Source organism: Acanthaster planci, linkage group LG19, assembly GCF_054643075.1.
Source record: "Acanthaster planci isolate LZ-2023a linkage group LG19, COTS_SCS, whole genome shotgun sequence".
Taxonomy (NCBI): Eukaryota; Metazoa; Echinodermata; class Asteroidea; order Valvatida; family Acanthasteridae; genus Acanthaster; species Acanthaster planci.
Window position 1 is genome coordinate 3,215,930 of NC_141795.1, and position 18,914 is coordinate 3,234,843.

The 18,914-nt window shown below is 43.1% G+C and overlaps 2 protein-coding genes and 2 non-coding genes across 6 annotated transcripts; 1 reads left to right on the forward strand and 3 right to left on the reverse strand.

Moving 5' to 3' along the window:
- Positions 1–67: 67 nt before the first annotated feature.
- On the reverse strand, positions 68–7,688 carry LOC110974083 (steroid 17-alpha-hydroxylase/17,20 lyase-like). 2 transcript variants are annotated; one of them, XM_022225447.2, is made up of 10 exons: positions 7,552–7,679; positions 7,301–7,438; positions 6,341–6,511; positions 6,054–6,147; positions 5,001–5,159; positions 3,476–3,684; positions 3,027–3,152; positions 2,350–2,589; positions 1,818–1,916; positions 68–1,465 (listed from the first exon to the last, which is right to left on the reverse strand). In XM_022225447.2, exons 3-10 carry the CDS (start codon positions 6,498–6,500, stop codon positions 1,203–1,205), a joined length of 1,350 nt encoding a protein of 449 aa, XP_022081139.2. In that variant the 5' UTR covers positions 6,501–6,511; positions 7,301–7,438; positions 7,552–7,679; the 3' UTR covers positions 68–1,202. The 2 variants fall into 2 exon arrangements, with proteins under 2 accessions (XP_022081139.2, XP_022081129.2); XM_022225437.2 differs by having other exon boundaries at positions 7,301–7,688.
- A 2,318-nt stretch (positions 7,689–10,006) lies between these two features.
- LOC110980103 (stearoyl-CoA desaturase 5-like) lies at positions 10,007–18,639 on the forward strand. Of its 2 annotated transcripts, none has more exons than XM_022236878.2 (5): positions 10,007–10,144; positions 13,030–13,357; positions 14,968–15,098; positions 15,692–15,897; positions 16,362–18,639. In XM_022236878.2, exons 2-5 carry the CDS (start codon positions 13,072–13,074, stop codon positions 16,798–16,800), a joined length of 1,062 nt encoding a protein of 353 aa, XP_022092570.2. In that variant the 5' UTR covers positions 10,007–10,144; positions 13,030–13,071; the 3' UTR covers positions 16,801–18,639. The 2 variants fall into 2 exon arrangements, with proteins under 2 accessions (XP_022092570.2, XP_022093410.1); XM_022237718.2 differs by lacking the exon at positions 10,007–10,144 and adding an exon at positions 10,151–10,331.
- Trnap-agg (transfer RNA proline (anticodon AGG)) lies at positions 14,499–14,570 on the reverse strand. Its single transcript has one exon. It is a non-coding gene; the product is annotated as a tRNA-Pro (tRNA).
- On the reverse strand, positions 14,642–14,713 carry Trnap-cgg (transfer RNA proline (anticodon CGG)). The gene has a single exon. It is a non-coding gene; the product is annotated as a tRNA-Pro (tRNA).
- Positions 18,640–18,914: the final 275 nt, after the last annotated feature.

Here is an 18,914-nt window from a genome sequence, read left to right on the forward strand (position 1 = left end):
GTTTTGTTAATGTGTTGGGATGGGGTGGATAGATATGACTTTGAAATACACTCTTTTGTAGTCTGAATTCGATCATCTAACCACTGAAGTTTATTAACTCATTACTTTTGGCAACATGACTACTCTCAATTAATTATATTACTTGCTAGAAATGACATAGACTAAAAAATAGATTTTTTCTTTCAAAATGTACATACATGTATTACAGATATTTCAGTATTGGATTGTTGAACACTGACCCTGGTTTTGATTTGGAAAATATTGCTTTTATTTCAGAGAAAAAAATCAGGTCCACTACTTACCAATTTGTTCCTATAGCAAAGGAGCAACGTGTGTGATTAAACATCAGAAAGTAGTGCTACTCCAATTAAAATACATTTGTAGCTTTAATCTGCGGATTTCTTTCTTCCTTATGAATAGACCAACATGAAGTACCTTTGAACTCTGAGGATTACCAAGGTAAGTCAGGTCCAAATTTGAACAGCAAGTGTCATATGGACGACCGATAACGTTCTATTTCAGTCTAAAACTGTCACAGGCACAAGCCATTCATTTGTGCACCCAGTCCATTTTCTTCAAAAGCAGCAAGCGTATATGCAGAATGTAGCTGTTTGCCTATTCTGACCAGGGTCTGTCAGCTCTTTTTTAGGCCACGTACGCTCATATTTTGCCTACCGTTGACAGGGAGAACTACGACTAGCCTGTTGGTCAGTCCGGAAGTAGAAGAATCCAAGATGCTTTCGATAACACTCATTGCTGCCTCCCCAAACACCAAATAAACTCTACTGTTTAGTACTGAATGAAACTTTGCCCCTCTTCACAGTGATGAGGTGGATGGATATTTTTCACAGTAAAACTGAGCAAAAACCAAGGCTGCAACCATTAGCCACCCATAGGTAAAGAAGGTACCATGGAGACCTATTTTGACAACAATTTTCTTTCGGCACCTCACTAGTATATTCAGTTGTTATGTGTGAGAAATCCCATATGGGTGTGAGCTATGAGAGGTACGTTAGAATAGCATGAAATATATGAGAGTCTCATGCTCTCGAGCGTAGACTCCAGTCAATTCCACTACAGAGCATTTGCATGGTAGCCATCTTGCAGGGCAGTTCTTTTGTTGTACAGGGAAACCTCTTACCCTATGAAACAAACGTACTGGTCTGCAAGATGGCAACCATACAAAACTTCTATTCAGACTGCTAGAAGCGCTTCTTCACGCAGACTTCTGCGTCATCCAGGGGTTGGTGTGCAAAGCCCGAAGCACGGTTCAGCTTCAGCAGGGACTCGCTCATGTTGCCTGGTACTTTGTAGAAGGTATACCGGCTGCAGAGCCAGGTGAAGAGCAAGAAGATTTCCTTCTTAGCGAAGTCCTCGCCGAGGCAGACGCGACGTCCGCAGCCAAAGGGCAAAAGGTTCTCTGGAGGCTTGGCAGGGAGTTGGCCATTGTCATTCAGGAATCGCTCTGGGAAGGAAACAGAGACACTAGACAAGAACTGTCAACAGACTTTTTTTCTCTTGCTGCATCCAGTCACAGTTTTTGCTTACCAGTAGCTGGTAAACCATGGCTGGCCTTCAGTGTGCAGTTGCGAAAAGACATTACATATCTAAGTACCAAATAATACATTGCATAACACTCTGAACAACATATACTCCAAATTCTGATATAACTCCCCTTTAACACTTAATAAGTGAATGTGCATATTCGGGCAAAACATGTTGCCAGCCAAGAGTCAATTTTCTCTGCTAGTACAAATGGGTAGACAATGTTTGTTTCAAAACAAAATACGTGTAAGTAAATCCTCATCAACCCTGACCTGGTTTAAACTTCTTCGGCTCTGTCCACACATCAGGATCATAGTGCAGGGCAAAATGGTTGATCATCACCAATGTTCCTTTGGTGATCCGGTAACCATCTGAAAATCAGGGAACAAAGGACAATGTGCATGTGGCCGTAGGTATTTGTTGCTTGCCAACAGTACTGGACGTATTCCGCATTGAACTTGTCTCTGTATTACTTTTGGCCTGAAAATACCAACTTTTTGAAACGACAAGACACCACAACACAAGTCCTTTAAAAAGTTAAAGTTTGCAAATACTGACCCTTGGTGGTCACTTGTTCAAGACTTGTGTAACCTATTTTATTGCATCATTACTTTTTAAAACTCTGAGACAATATCATGGAGCAATATTTGCAACATTGCCCAGCCGTGGCCCACGGCAACTGGAGGGCTCCATCACGCTCAACCTCAGAGGAACAGTTGGAGCCTCTGTGTGTGTACAAACTCGGTGAGCATCACTCAAGGTTTGGGGTAAGTGCATAGAGAATGAGAGGGATGCAGTGCTCACGAAGTTTGGAGTCTGTCATCGCTGTGTGAGGAACCCCAAAAGGAACTGCCGACCCGAACCGGAAAATCTCCCAGATGGTGGCCTCTGTGAAGGGCACTGAGCCCCTGTCATCCAATGATGGCATTCTGTTACGACCTATGACCTCGTCAATTTCCATGGCAACCTTCTCCTGGATGTCAGGATGCTCTGCCATCAGAAGCACAGCCCAGTGGAGGGTGAGAATGGTAGTTTCCGTTCCCGCTTTGGTGAGAAAATAAAAACGAGTGAAATTAAACACCACTCAATCAAAGAGGGATGTGATAGGGAATCTGAGACAACCGAATGAAAAAGACAAAAGTCCAAACTTAAAACCAACGAAGCTGAGAAACTCTGCCATTCCAAGAGGTTACTTCAAGTCTAGGTTTACGATTTGTTTTTACCAGAATAGATGTACCACGTCCCAGTGACTTGTCCTGACTCAATTGTCATGAGGTGCACACTGTGATTTTGAACACTTTGGCAAAATCTAAGCAACAAATAGTTTGCATAGAGCCAATAAAAACCAAGATAGGCCATGACCAAATTACTTGGCTATGGCTGAAGACAGTACAATCTGTGGAAGGTGACAGCCACAGCCATTCGATTTGAAATCAGCCACACAGTTTTTCCATTACGATTTCTGCCACGTATCTCGATACCTCCAAAAATGTCTGCCACCGTCTGGACCAGGTGGGTGTCTGTCAGACGGTCGGCTCCCTCCTCTCCGGCTTCAATGTTCTCCTTCTGGGTCAGCAGCAAGGAGTCAAAGAAGTCACGGATGTTCTCTGCCAATCAGTGTGAGACACAGACCAGTCAGAAATTGAATTCACTTTCGTAAGGGTGACTCCAAACACGTATGAGTTATAGAAAGAAACTTGAAAAATCATGCCAGGTCTCAGTCCGGGAAAACAAAATATACTGGCGTTGAGTGCATGGATGCAGGATTTTGGTCTAAATTGTGATAACCACGATTCTGTTGTACAAATGACAGCAAGCCATGCATGCAGTTTGTGGTGTCAGGGAGAGTATGTTGAAATAAGTTCCTTCAAAAAGGAGGCAGTCACGTAGGAACACAGAGTTAGCTTAGCATTTGATGCATCGGTTGTACCTGGATCGAAACTTTCTCGGTGTTTCTGGAGCTCTTTATAATACATTGCATGGTACTGCTTCAACACACGACCAAATTTCCTGTCTTTTGGGGTTGGCAGATAACGGAAGATTGGCAATATATCCGACGGCAGACCAGTACTAGCAACTCCAGATAGCTCCTGATTGATGCTTATCCATTCCATCAACTCTGGCTGGTTGAACTCGTATCTGTTACAAAAGAAAAGGCGTAGAGTGGATAGCACAGACAAGGTGCCGGATGACGTTTCATGGGTACAAATGCGTGCTGCCTCTCGTATTGGGAGCATTCAACCATTCAGCCATTCCACAACATCATGCCTAGCAAGATCAACTGATTGGCCAGAATGTACATTCTCTGCATGAAACATGGGTGTTAATCAGTGGGGGAAGATGTCCTGTGCCCCCCACCCACTTATTAAAAGCGGGGAGAATATCATATGTCTCCTCCTGCCCGTTTTTCATTGCCAAATAAAAGTAGTAAGCCTGAATTTGGTGATACAGCTCACAGTATAAATTAGGGGTGTGAGTGGCCAGTCAAAATCCAAGCTGAAAATAGCTGGCAAAAAGCTGAAATGTTGAAAGTTCCCATATTTTTGTACAAACCAGGTGTACAAAAAAGCTGAAATTCAGGGTCAACATCTACAAAATGTAAACAACAAAAATCTGAAATCAGTTAAAAGCTGAATTCTCACACCCCCTCATGAATTCCTACGAACTTGAAAGCTATGGCAAAAAATGTAAACAAATATTGGGTAAAGTGGTCAGAAAATGCCTCAGATTTCACCACAGCGCACCTACAATCAAATTGTTCAGGGCTTTTAAGAGGGCCCCAGACTCTACACTTTTGGGGGCTTCACGGTCTTACTGGCATTGCTATTAGTTTAAGAGCTAGCTACATAAGATTTCTACCCATTTCACCCAGAAGGTTTGACCCCTTCAAGTTAATTAGGTTGTCCATGTCATTCAAAAAAATTGGTCAGCCCCCCCCCCCCCCCCGAGGTCAGACGGTTTATTTCACCCCATCTCATTCATGGATCAAACTTTGTCAAAGCAAAGTAATATGATAGTACATTACAAAAAAAAACTGACTAAATATCTGGTTAGGAAGGTGTGGTCAGACCCCCTACAAAGTGCCCCCAACAGCACCCCCAGGCTGACCAATTTTTTCTGAATGACATGGACCATCGAATTAACTTTAAGGGGTCAAACCATCTGGGTGAAATGGGTAGAAATCTTAGGTAGCTAGCTCTAAGACTATATAGGTATTATGTCTTCCCCACTTTTCAAAAGTGACTGATCCCCTTGCCAAGGTACCAGCATGTTTCGAAATCGCTCGGGCTCTAAGCATACCAATTTATCACCATACAGTGCAGCCTGTCCATTCTCAGTCCCACAGGAAACCACTATGCTGGACACTTTTTACATGGAATGTTGCTCTTCATTTGTGTCAATGGGCCCTTGTGCATGCCATTCTGATCGCTGAGAGCTCATGGGTGACTACTCACTGCTTTGCAAAGCACAACGTAGACAGGATGTTGAAAACAATCTGGCCTACTGTCCATTTTGGAGCAAAGGGTTTGTCTCCAAGATCATCCAGGATTTTGGCGATACCAGGAATGACGGTGAATACAAGCTTCTCCAAGTGCTCTTTCTGGGCAAAATGTCTAAAAACGTATCAATAGAGAGAGCAAAGTAGTTTTTAAAGTTAAATTTAACAATAGAGGGCCTGCATGGAGCGCCCTCATAGAGGACAGGTCTTAGTTCCTGCCTGATATGCTTGAGTAGATACTTCATTGTCATCTAAATCTAAATAACAAAACATGTCCTCTGTGAGGGCACTCTACACAGGCCTTCTATAAATTTATGCACAACTGCCATAGGTACAATTAGACATGACACCAGGGGCTCAATTCTGGTCCTTCTGCTACCATCTTCATTCAGTCTCTGTTAAAGCATTTCACTTTGGTTATGTTAAAAAAACCAAGACCTCATCTGTCTTTGCATCTATCAAGAACTAGGATCTAAATGTACTTCTAACAAGTGGAGTGGTAATGTTACCGAGGGAAATGCCAAATTTTCTTTTCTGAAAGAATCTTACTATCTACAAATATTTGGTTTGAGCCTTGGAGTGGATGGTTGGTACAAGCTCCCAAGGCATAGGAAGTTGTCAAACTAGTTCCTGTAAACAGGATATCAGGGAACTTTTTACAAACTTCAATGAATTGTACACATATTTATCAATATTGTACTTGAGACCCGTTAAGACGATCACAAGGCCCAACAAGACCATCATGAGACCAACACAAGACCTCCGGTCGGAATTGAAGTCACAAGCTATTCAAATGAACTGCATCACAAGCAGTCCTTTTGTTGTTGTTCACTTCGTTAATTGTGACCGGTCTTTTGACTGGTCTGGTGTCTGGTCTTGTGACGGTCTACACAACAGCACTGCTCTAATAGTGGCCAAATGAATTCCACACCATCACGCAATGAAGGGCAGGGCAGGGCAAATTGGGGGGGGGGTTACAGGTGGGCTAGATGTACAAAGTTACAAGCACCTGATTGCAGTGTGGCCGAGTTTGCGTTGATATCTCCACTGAGGCCCGTAGTCTGTGAAAGCGATGTCTTTATATCCTTCCGTAATCAAGCTGACTGGAATGGGTAAAAAAACAATTCAAAAATTTTAATCATGAAGTTTTGAGCGACTTTAAGGGCTCACAAAAGGCAGATTCTCAACCAAGCATGAATCCTAGTTGACCTCCGGTAGCTGTCTAGAAGCTTTGGTTGTTTCATTAATACCACACAACCCCGCTGCAGGCCAAATAGTCTTGTTTTCTCTTAATACCTGAGTGAATGCTCGGTCGCCCGACAAAATCCAGTCCCTTTTTAATCAGAGCCTCCTTGACAACCTCAATGTTGTTCAGCAAGACCACGTTGCTGGTGCCCATCTTGAGGGAGACAATTGGCCCATACTTCTTCTTGAATTCTGCCGCTGATTCCAACATGGAAAAGAATTCTACAGAATGGAGAGAATGATTAAAAGGTTGGTACAATGAATTTTTCATTGATGCACTTCGAAGAGCAGAAAAACTGTGAAATATCAAGCAATATTATGAGGAAGTCTTCCGTGTCTGAGGATTGTTTGAGTGGGGTTAAAACTTCAATTCTTTCAAATGTCAAAATGGTCTGTGCTTTTCTGGACAACTGAGGGCGCTGTTGCTGTGGTATCATTTGGGGGAAAGACACTGCAGTCATCATTATATGAGTGAATACATACAATCGGTTATGGAAACTGCAGTGATCAGTAAAAACCCTAAACACGGGTTGGAAGTACATGCGTAGCTCCAGGCTAGGACCAGTCTACTGGACTCCACCCCTCCCCCTCCCTCATGTATCCTTGATAGGGAGGGAGTACAGTAGACTGGCTCTAGTTTGGGGCTAAAGTTGAGGTACACGTACCCGATAATGTGGATCAGTCATATACTATAGGCCCCTATAGAAAATAGGCTAGTCAAACACCGATCACATTGCCATCATATGGCCTTGTGTATTAATAATATTGTCGGACGTGACGTTCATGGTGGGGTAGAATTAGCCCCAGGCTGGGGACCAGTCTACTGGACTCCCTCCATATCAAGGATACGTGAGGGAGAGGGAGGGGTGGAGTCCAGTACTAGCAGTAGACTGGCCCCCAGTCTGGGGCTAGGGTAGAGCATGCCATGGAGCTAGCTTTGGAGGAAGGAAGTCAAGTCATGCATGGATAGAGGAAAGTGTACAATACTACGTTAATTTTTATTCAACTTACGGGTAATGTTTCCGACAAGCGGCAGTGCAGCTGGCCCGGGCGGGAAACCTGCGGGCCGCCTGGTGCTTCTGTAGAGTGCGTAGGCAACCAGGGTTCCTACAGCCACCAAGAGCGTGGTCACGTTCAGATAAGCATCTCCTGAAATGTTCAGAACAGCCATCGTATTGTCATACTTAAACTACATAAACCGAGGAGACTGGAACTCCGGCAGTAATTACTTGCGGAATGTTTTCAGAAAGGATCTAAGTTACATTTTGGACTCTGGTGGTGGTCACTCCTTGATCCTTCTGCACACAAGTTCTAGTGCCGGCTTACTGCTACGGTTTCGGTGCAAAGTCCAACAATAACACCACAAACTGACGCTCTTGCGAATTGCAACAAGATCGAATCATGCGACGTCGGACATAAAGGACGCCATCTCTTGGCCACTGTCCACTTAATTATGAGATATTGAAAAAAACAGCCAAAAAGCAAAACAAAACCAGCTGTTACCACTATCTTGACTACTTTGTGACATTGGCAAATTTTTCAGCGATTTAAACCTTCCATTATCTTTCCATTATCTTTCCTCTCGAAAAAGAAAGCCTGTAAAATATATATTTTGATTTCAATCATACAGTCAACTCCAGACTGCCAGGATCGGTCGCAACTTTATTTAAATCTTTATCCTTCAGTTCATTTTGTCATTATGCTCGATTTTCGCTCACTAATTTATACAAAGTTTACGTGTACAAAAACATGTGGAATGCGATGACATTATACTAGTGGGGAGATGCCATGCTGACGGTTCTGAACATGCCAAAAACGCACGCTGTGACGAAAAGCTTGAGATTTCTCAGTCAATTAAATCCTTAAAATAATGTACAAGTACATGTTTAATACGCTTAAATTTAAAACGGTTACAATGAATAAAAAATGGATGAGTGGGGCTCCAACCGTAAATACAATTCCTAATCGAGAACAATGCACGATGTAGGTTCAACGTTTACACTAGTCAGTGTCAGGATCAAGTTCGGGTCACGTGCGCAACCTAACATGTCACACAATCTCGACCAATCGCCGTCACGGAACGTGGCTCCAGGTCACGTCACTAGCACTGCTGTGTCACCTGTTAAGACGCAGAAATCATCACTAAAAATGTATACCCCGCTCATCATTTTCGGGCTCCGCATGCTCCATCGTCTAGGGAGCCCTCCGACGTTTGTGTGATGGTTTTCTTCGGTAACGAACATTTTTTTTACACAACACTGGGGAAACAAGACTTGAATAAAAGCCACAATTATGGCCCTGGAGTAAATTATCGAAGGCGAAGTACCGTGCATAATATAGCCTCCACGGATGTGTTCGCGCGGTTGTTCCAGTTATCACCGTAGGATGCGTGCGCATTAGTAGCGAGTATACTCTCGCTGACCCTGGGGTCGTACTACAGCTGTTCGAGCGCTTAGGAGTATACTCGTGTTAATCATTACTCGTGTTAATGCGAGTAGCTCGCTCGAACGCATCCCACGAATCGTCGTGTCCTCTCGAGACTGGCAATAGGAATCTGGTACATGGTGTTTCCCCAGCATCGGTCACGTTGTGTAATAAAAACCACGTCGCCAGGTAAATCCGCTTGATTAGTCATCCTTACATGACCGATCGGTTACGACTCATCCACCTTGTGACAATTTATACCTCGAGATAAGTTCATCAAACTTCCTAAATGAAGAATCTTACATGAGAAGTTTTACTCCCCACGGTACATAAATCGTCCCGCCCAATTGGGGTGGGGGAATGATTTGCTTAGGGCGCCAAAATATTTGTGAAACTATTTAGAAAATTAGGAGCTCATCTATGACCTATATATATATATATCAGCGACTAGGTCATTACGAATACCGTTTGGTCTACTTAGCCGCTTTGGGAGGGAAGGAATGATACAGTAAAACATTAACCTATAACTCTCTTGATTTATGAATTTTTTTAAAAATGCCGGGGGGGGTGTTCATGGCCCCCGTTATGTTTTATTCTGGATCGATCCGTGTTTTCCCCTGCCTGCAATTTGTTTCTCAAAAACAAGAAGCCGGGGGGAATCCACCTTGAATGAAGGCTACGTATTCTTGGCTTTGGAGGATTTTTTTTTCAAGGAAGTAAATTCCGCCATTTTAACGGGAACTTTGCTTCCACGTCTCTTGAAGAATAGTCTCCCATTTCAAGACAAGCCGGCGATGAAACAATTTTCCCAACGAAAGTTCCCCCAGAATGTTGTGCAATCAAAAATATACGCGGCCCCGCCTCTGTCCCGCGACGTGACCATGCACATACCGAGCTACAAATATCACTTAAAATAATTATTTCCCGAAAGATGGATCCCACAACCCAGTGCATGATCGTACCAAGAAGCTAGACAGACGGTGACCTTCTAAGCACAGTTTTGTGCGTCAGAGTGACCAGCAAAAATAACGAAAGTTCCAAGTTGAAAGAAAATTATGCAGAAGGCTGCAAGTGCAAAAGAAGTGGCTTGACCGCTTTGTGTGACTCATCACAATTTTTCTTTCGCGGACTACAAACAAAACCGGGAATCCTCTCCCAAATTGAAAGGGCCGGGGAAAATCATAGCATTCTTGCATCATATTATACTGCGCGATTTACTTCATATGCATAAAATATAACAGCTGTGGAAATCCTCCCAAAAGTAACGTCACGAGATATCACGCCATTCACACTGGCAACCAACCGCTTGTCCCGTCAAACCTGGGTGAATGGTGATCGCAGGGCACCAGTTCATGCACGCAGTTTGTGTGCGTGAGTGCACCTTGCAGGCCAGACGACGCGTGATGTGCGGTTGCACTCCCACATACACCGGTAATGTATGTAAAATTCGCATTGTGCAGATATTCTGGGACGGGTGACCTTGCAGCAGTGCCCTCGAATTTCGAGTGCGGGAATTCGTAGATTGATATATTCTTCACAGTTCTGCTCAGTATTTGTAGGCAAGCAGTCCTGCGGACCAAATCGTCCTAACGTCAAGTTTTGGTTCAAGCATTTCAAAGTAAGTGTCATTTTTCAAATGCTCGCAAAATTTGCCTTTTGGCTTTGAAAGTGTTAGGCCTGGATCTTAGCACTTTCTGATGTAGCCCGAGTCTCATCGGCACATTCCACAGTAATTCTTGTTTCGACGTCTTCTTTCGTCTCTTGTTTGTCTTGCACGGCTGCTGCCTGCATCTGCATATTTCTTCCTCGTCAGTGACATCCGTCCAGGTCTGCTGACCTGGAGGCTGTTGATTTTGGGATAATGAGCTAGGATTATAAATACTGTGTGCAATATTTTGTTCTTGCAATAATGTTCTTCGCTTCCAATGTGGTACGTGGGATCATGCAGTCACGGTGCACGCATGACTAACACTGTGTTATAGCTGCATAATACAGAGAATTATTGATCAATTTTCGGAGCAATATTTCCTGTATTATCGAGTCGATTGTAGTATTTTTCTCTTGACAATCATCTTTTAAACACGTGTGGGGAAAGTATAATTATTTCTTCGTTGTACCTCGATAGGGTGCAAGGCAGCCTCACGGAGATTAAATCACTTATCACTTAAAAGCCTGAATATTCAATAGTAGGCCTAGTCGTCTTGTTTGTTGTCACTGAATTTCAAATTATTTTAGGATCTTACAGAGGACTCGATTCGTATCTCAGTCATGTATTTTCCTTTCTAGGTTTCGTTTTATCGCGAGTTTTCTGACATATATTTCTAATCTGATTTCTAAAAATCTGGCTCCCTTCTAGTCACAGTACTGTATGCCCTGATCCAAAAACAGTTGACTGAGAGGATTGTGCATAGTTATCTTGCATAAAATTAATGGTCGACTTCCATGTCGAGCTTCCAGAGCTACGGCTACGTCTATTGTCAGCGCTTCTCCCCGTACACGCTTACCGCATATTTTCAATGGAGCGAATACCTAGACCTATAGCTGTAGGCAACAGATTCGGATGAAGCCTTAGGCTAATTATAAGGACGTGGAATGAAAGTTGCATGTGCTTCAGTATCCTTGACTAAATAATTAAAATGGTGTTTTCGTTATCCCCGGCATAATCTCATGTAAACCTGTGCATAATACGCGCTTATCGGAGTTAGGGGCTTTATACAATGTTACAGCAGTTGACTGAAACTTGAATGAAGTGTGATTACCGGTATTTGATTATTAAAAATATTAGCAATTGATTTTACAAATCTGATTCAATTTTGACAAATTTCGATATTTTTGATGGAAAAAAAATCATTAGTCCTATTTGAACAAACCTGAGCATGATACATGTACTGAGAAAAATCCCTTCGTTCTATAGCTTCCTTTGTGCATAGGCCTGAAGCAGCTTGCAGTGCAAAGGTGTAGTGGTACTTTACTATCACCCGATCGAAGACAGGTTGATTAGACAAATACTTGACAGCTCAGCCAAACATTTTTTATACATGTGCTCCATCGGGACAATAGACCATAAATAACTTATAGTTTCTGTGGGTTATGGTTAATCAGGTCAGCGAAACTATGCAGGCCTATTATGATGGAGATGCTATCCGAGAGTGGACCTGCTTGTGTATGCAGCTAGCTAGAGCCAGCCAGGTACATGACGACATGACCGAGCGGGGAGCGGCTGGTGCGCGAGACATGACGTTCGCAGTGCATATCGTGTACATGCATTGAGATGCGAATGTGCCATGATGTATGCACGACGATGAATTTTAAATTGGCTCCGGAGTCCATTGCATTTACATGTCGACTGCGGCTTCGCACTGCACGCTTGTTTTTGACCCTTTGCGTTTTGCGCCCCCCCCACCTCTCTGAAAATCCTGTATCCGCCCTTGGTGTCACATGACTGGTTCAGTGCACCGCCATGGAGATGTGACTAGTTGATGCCTTTTTTGTCTAGAAAAAGGCAGGCCATGTCTTGAAAAAAGGGAGTGCCCTTTGTATTTGCCACATCATATACTCCTGGAGTTTTAAAAAAAAGTGAGATTTAAAAATTGTTTTCCCGTAAAAAGAAGACAAAGTAGAATCATCTGGATGTGTCAGCGCTGCGCCGCGCAACATTACATCTCATTTGCTTTCAGAAATTGCATTTTATTGAACATTAAACGGATGGGGAGTCTGACACTGTCTACAATTTTCCTGGTACCATCTGTCGGAACTTTTCCTCCAGTCGACAGTACGGCAGTTTACACGTAGCCACTTTTAATTTATTAATGGAAATTGAACTAGCCTATTTTACATAATTTACCAGAAATGATTTTATTATAAATACCATAAAAATCGTCCTCTTCCTGTGACGTTCGTGGAATCGTTAAAACAGGTTTTGGGGCAAAAGTAAAAAAAAAAATTGTTGACCTGAAAACTAAACGAAAAACTTTTTCTTTCTGTCCCAGGGGTGAGATTTCTCAGCTTTTTAGCTGATTTCAGCTTTTTGGTTTGGGATTTCAGTTTTTGTTCCTCACTGGCTGTGTACAGAAGTAAAGGAGATTTTCACATTTTAGCTTCTTTATGCCCTTTGTTCAGCTGTTTTCAGCTATTTTGATCATCAGTCAATCTCATCCCGGTTGTCCCAAACACACCCCAAGCATCCTGTTGTGCTTTTGCTACGCATCCCATTGGCTAGGCTATGAATCAGTGGTTTTTCAAATGAAATTATAGAATTTCTGATTTTTTTAACAAATAAGGAAGGCTACAAATAAAATTTTTTTGTCTTTCCTCAGCTTTTGTGCGAACTAAAAAAAAAACAAAACAAAACAAGAGTGATGGCACCAAAGAATATAGTCTACGGCACCGTAGAGGTCGCCCAGGAAGATACCCCTGAGGATGACACTGCCGCCACCAACCCCTTGGACGACGACCCAGACATGCCGAGCACGGCCGAGGGGCCGCCCCGCACGGCGACCGGTACCGCCAAGCCTGGGGACCCGTCCGAAAACCAGACCAGGATCGTCTGGCGGAACGTGATTTTGATGGCAGCATTGCACGTGGTCTCGGTGTACTCGTTCTTTTTCCTGACTTGGAAATGCCGCCCCTACACCTTGCTTTGGGGTGAGTTAGAAAGTTACATGTACATCAATTTTCCTTCAAAAATTGTTTTTTCACATGTCGCATGGCACTAAAAGTAATCGTTCTATGTGTTCTAGTTTCCTTGAAATATTTTGGCCACCCCTTATTTACTCTTTCTTCCTGGCCAGACGTTTAATTGCATTTTTACTATGCGATATTATCTAAACACAAACGGACTCAATACGAATATGACGGACAGTGTATTGAACTGAGCAAACAGTTCGGGACAATCCCAGCTGGTCCCTTTTCTGTAGGTTTTCCTTTTAGTTTGCCCATTACTACTACATTTTGGACAATGTGGAGTCGGGTGAATTAAGAGCAGCATCAAAAAAGTGAGGCGAAGTGAAGTTCCCCTGGTAGCATAAATGATTTGTAATTGCCTGTAAGCCATTTCATGGGTGCTCTCAGGATCTGCCAGAGAGTCATCCATGAATTAAATTTGCACACAGCAGTCGCTATGTTGATAATCTGAAATTTGCACAGGGTGGCATCAGTCGGGTTTAAACTTCAAAAGGCGCAAGGGTTAAGTACTTCATCACTGCTGCATGTGATTTAACTTCTCTGCGATCACAAAAGGCAGATCTGATAAAATTTCCAACTGGTGTAGTCATACTGAACATTTTATCTTGTGCGCGGATTTAATCGCATACAATAGGGAATAACGGATTTCATCATATGCAAGATGAGTCATGTTTCTTTTGCCTGTGTGCCTAAATGGTATGCTCAAAGCAAGAGGGACAGACTATCTATATCAGCGGACTAAAGGTCGGTTCACACTTGGTGCGAAAGGGGGTAGGAACTTGACATGTGACGTCAGATAAAATATTCACGAATGCAAGAACTGACTTTATGTATTTTTGTCAGCATTCCAGTTCAAGAGCATTTCACTGCGAATGTGTCGCGACGTCAAAATTGCTTGGCTTTTGCCTGAAGTCTGAAATATCCACAACGCTCAAAGTATTGTTTCCAGTCATTCAGAAAACTAATAAGGGGGAGTCTTGGATTCCACCCTGGACCTCTCTCGGCCAAAGAAATTCACAAGCCGATGTTTCGACATGAAGTCCTGTGGCCCTTCTTTGAACCTTTAACATTTAAATGTCCAAAATTAATTTCCCTAAAAGTAGGGCTTGTCCGGGAATCGAACCCGGGACCTCTCGCACCCTAAGCGAGAATCATGCCACTAGACCAACAAGCCGAGGTGTTAGACCCTTGAACCAAAACGTTATTTCAAAATGATAACATTATGAGGGAAAAAAAATACTTTACGGGCTTGTCCGGGAATTGAACCCGGGACCTCTCGCACCCGAAGCGAGAATCATGCCACTAGACCAACAAGCCACATGAAATGGCTCGGAAAAAGCTGTTTATAGCGAGTTGCGAACGAGCGACGTGAGGTTCAATCATTGTTTTAGAACCAGAACAGTGGACAGTGAGCATACAGTCGTCCTGCACACATAATAAAGCATACATTTTTCCCCCAATTCTCAAGTTAGCGCTACACTCCCTCCACATACGGCTCTGGCTTAGACGAATAATACCTTACCTAGAAAGAGTGTGGCAACAACTTTATTGTCTTCATTTCCTGATTGCAGCCGTCGGTATGTATGTCTGCTCGGGCCTGGGTATCACTGCTGGTGCTCATCGCCTGTGGGCCCATCGTTGCTACAAGGCAAAACTTCCGCTTAGGATTCTTCTGGCCATTTTTAACTGTATGGCATTCCAGGTAAGCTGGAATATTGATAACCGTGACGACAAATATACATAAAGCCACTGAAAATGAATCAAGGGAAACCGAGAACAACATGATCAAAATGCTTGAGGAAACCTGGCTGTGGGTTGGAAAACTGTCGTTGCAATTTCTCAATGATCTACTAAAGTGAGCCCACTTGAAATAATCGAGATACATACACACACATATATTAAAGGCCTTCTCAGTAGTTATAGAGTACCGAAGTGAATACGTCACGCGCACAATTAGTGTGTTAAAGGCATTAGCGCATTCGTTTGCACTGCACCTTCTGGTTCACAGTGACGTCACACTTCGGTACTCTATTGTGCATCACAATTTGAGTGGTCACTGAAGTGCGCCAGAAAACCGAAACACCCAAATTAACTTGAACAAATGGTTTGGTGTTTAACACGCGTATGCCAGTCAGACGTTGGTTGTTGGTTCCATCGTAAACTCGGCAAGACACTTGCTGCTTGTGCATATTCCAACTCCACTTTTCAGGACTGCTTTGCCTAAAACGTCCTCGTATGTCAGTAGTCGTTGATTTCGGCAGATTCAGCAACATGTCTATGTGTCTTTCCATCAAGAATGACATCTTCGAATGGGCTCGCGACCACCGTGTTCACCATAAGTACTCAGAAACGGATGCAGACCCACACAACGCCACCAGGGGCTTCTTCTTCTCCCATGTGGGCTGGCTGTTGGTCCGTAAGCACCCTAAGGTCATCGAGAAGGGGTCGAAGATTAACCTCCGGGACCTCATCGACGACCCGGTGGTCAGGTTCCAGCGAAAGTGAGTGTTACCGCTGTTTGTAGTCGACTTTTAACCTTTGGATGCCGCGTTGTTTTCACATCCAAAGCACGATTCTGAAGTCAATCTGTTGTCGGTGGTCACCTCGGGGTTCGACTTTGCCGAAGTGAAATTCTGTTAATTAATGAATTGACCACCTGTTCAGGTTTATTGCGTTGAGAAGTTTCTTTCTGCGCTCAATGTTTTAACAGATGGGCCTTTAGACCCCTCCATATCAGCTCGGTGTGTTGATTAGTTTCCAAATTAAAACTCGTTCCCGAACTTGCGCTGTCCTGTCAGTTGATTGTTTCAGAAGAAAATTAAAAAAAAAAAGAAAATTGCGAAACAAAAACAAACAAAACTACATTTCTCAGGAGAAAACGATGCTGTCGAACTTTTCAACATGTAGCCTATGGGACATACTGAGAAAGAAAATAAATTGTTGCTGCCTTTTATGATCTTTGCAGGTACTACCAGTCACTGATGTTCTTTTTCTGCTTCGTGGGACCGACTATAGTCCCCATTTATCTGTGGGGGGAGACATTCTGGAACACGCTGTGCGTGGCCACGCTGCTCCGCTACTGCTTCCTGCTCAACTGCACCTGGATGGTCAACAGCGTGGCGCACCTGTGGGGCTCCCGACCCTACGACCGCTTCATCAACCCGGCCGAGAACCGCCTGGTCTCCTCCTTGGCCATCGGCGAGGGCTGGCACAACTACCACCACACGTTCCCCTGGGACTACAAGACGGGCGAGTTGGGTTGGCGGATCAACTTCACCACCATGTTCATCGACCTGATGGCCGCCCTGGGTCAGGTGTCCGACAGGAAGGTCGTGCCCAAGGCGACTATCGTAGCCCGGAAGAAGCGCACTGGTTCGTTGGTGGCAGCGGCGGGATGCGATTAGACAGCATTTACTCATAGGCTTCTACTTTAAATTAAAAGAGTTTTTTGTGCATGTAGACAGTTTTCCTTCTGGGGATTTCCTTTGTTGATCGTTGAATTAATGATTTACATTCTAAGAGCGGGCGGAACAACTTGAACTCTGAACTAACGATGAAAGTCAAATATGCTTGTCTTTACAAATGCGAATTACATTAAAGCTTCTAGAAATGACTGGTGTTATGCAATCGTTTCCAACAACGGAGTGACGTGTGCAGTATTTCTTGGCGTTAGCTTAAATTATCTTACAGTGTAAAGTGAATTTTGACTAATAAGCGTTAGTCATTCCCTATACCTGAAGTGACGTTAATTAGTCAGGTAAGCCAAATGACCATCACTTAGTCAAATATAAGTCACAAATTAGCCACGGTGATTAAATAAAAAATTCTAAAATCACAAAACGCTGGTCATCTGATTTTTGCTGTTAGTCATTTAAAGTCATTCTTTGAAGGCACGAAAGACTGAACTTTAACTGAAGATAACTAGCTTCATAGCTGACTTCAAAGTTCATCTGAAAAAACTAGATATAATGTAAAGATAACGAACAGATCCAATGAAAGCAAAGGTTTATTGTTTGGATTTGCCTTAATTCATTATCGAGATTACCCAGCGATATCTCAAGTCCTACCAGGAGGTTCTCAAAAAAATACATGCACGTGTAGTTTTTAACTTTATTGGTCAGTTAACAGTAGTTTTATAACCATCTCCAAATTTATCCACAAGCAACTCAGTCATACAATATTTTTTTCACCACACAAGCAAGTTTGCACTTTAAAAAAAGATTAAGTAATAAAAAATGACGTATTTCTTGTTGCAGTAGAGTGATACAACGTGAAGAAAGAAATGTTGCCCCCAGCTCACCTTTTCTTCGCGGTGGAATCCTTAGAATGATGCTCCTCGGTCCATGTCAAGTATTCTCGCTGGTTCACGGCTCAGTTGTGGTGTATTTTACATTTATATTCTAGACAGCTACATTTACCAAAATAACCACAACGTGTTTTTCATATTACTTCACGATTAGCAGTGACATTTTAGGAAAATTAGTTTCGTGTTTTATATCCGGTTCGTAGGTGACTTTGTCACAAAGGCGGAAGCGCCACAATTTGCAGGCTCCCATTGGACGATCGCTGAAATTGCGCGTTAACTTCCGGTTCCATGTAAACGGTGATCAGTGCATGATAACTCTATGTCCAGTGCATGTGCAGTGGGCATGGTTTAAACTAAAGTGAAGTCACACTTAAGAACCGGATAGATGTACCGAGGTGTGACGTCATTTTGGACCAGGAAGTGTAGTGCAAATGAATGGATCCTCACGCGTGTTGGTTCACAACCATCCAATTCGTGACTTTGTCATACATGCGCACGCACCACAAATTGCTCCCATTGATGAACCGACAAGTTGCGCGTTTATAACTTCCGGTTTCATGGTTCCTCACACTCTATGTGCAGTGGACGTGGTTGAAACTGAAGTGACGTCACACTTACGAATCAAGGTTGCGTTTTGGCGGTCTTAATAAGAACCGGTTCGGCTGTAATTTTTCATAGATTTTCTTTGGTAATTTTAATCAAATAAGAATTGAGTGCGATGATGTAGTACTCAAACCCTCAAAGCGATTAACCAAAGAGAAACAAACGAACCAGTCCTTGGTTATGACCGCCAAAACACACCCCAGATAATCAGATCGCGTGACGTATTCACTTTGGTACTCTCTAAGGAAAGCACCGTTTGTAATTTCTGTGTTAAGATAAACAAAAGCAGTGAGTGTTTTGAGGTAAGAATTAAAACAATGCATTGAAAAATTAATGCGGGAGTGCATTGCAGGATCGTTTTTTTATGTGTACAATAATAGCCACACCCCCTACATCCTGGCCTTTAAAACTGGTCGCGGCCCCGTGCGCATGATTATTACATTCGTTTATAAACATCTGAACTCATCTGATGCAGTTATGTCGACCTGCGATGGCTTAAAATAACGAACCAGCGTCTGGAAACGTAAGCATTCTGCAGGTAACGTAAACTGGAATCTACCTCTGTTAAGCTCCATGAGGCAGTCATTTCTGTGTTTAAAAAAGACGTAA

Bases quoted from the DNA above. Each gene is read 5' to 3' on its own strand.
- LOC110974083 (XM_022225437.2), bottom strand. From the start codon at position 7,460: ATGGCTGTTCTGAACATTTCAGGAGATGCTTATCTGAACGTGACCACG. The intron at 1,917-2,349 runs GTGAGCACTGCA...CCTGATTTTCAG, and splicing joins GATGACAGACTCCAAACTTC to ATGGTTACCGGATCACCAAA. The intron at 1,466-1,817 runs GTCAGGGTTGAT...TTTCCTTCCCAG, and splicing joins GCCGAAGAAGTTTAAACCAG to AGCGATTCCTGAATGACAAT.
- LOC110980103 (XM_022236878.2), top strand. From the start codon at position 13,072: ATGGCACCAAAGAATATAGTCTACGGCACCGTAGAGGTCGCCCAGGAA. The intron at 15,099-15,691 runs GTAAGCTGGAAT...CTTTCCATCAAG, and splicing joins TTAACTGTATGGCATTCCAG to AATGACATCTTCGAATGGGC. The intron at 15,898-16,361 runs GTGAGTGTTACC...TGATCTTTGCAG, and splicing joins GTGGTCAGGTTCCAGCGAAA to GTACTACCAGTCACTGATGT.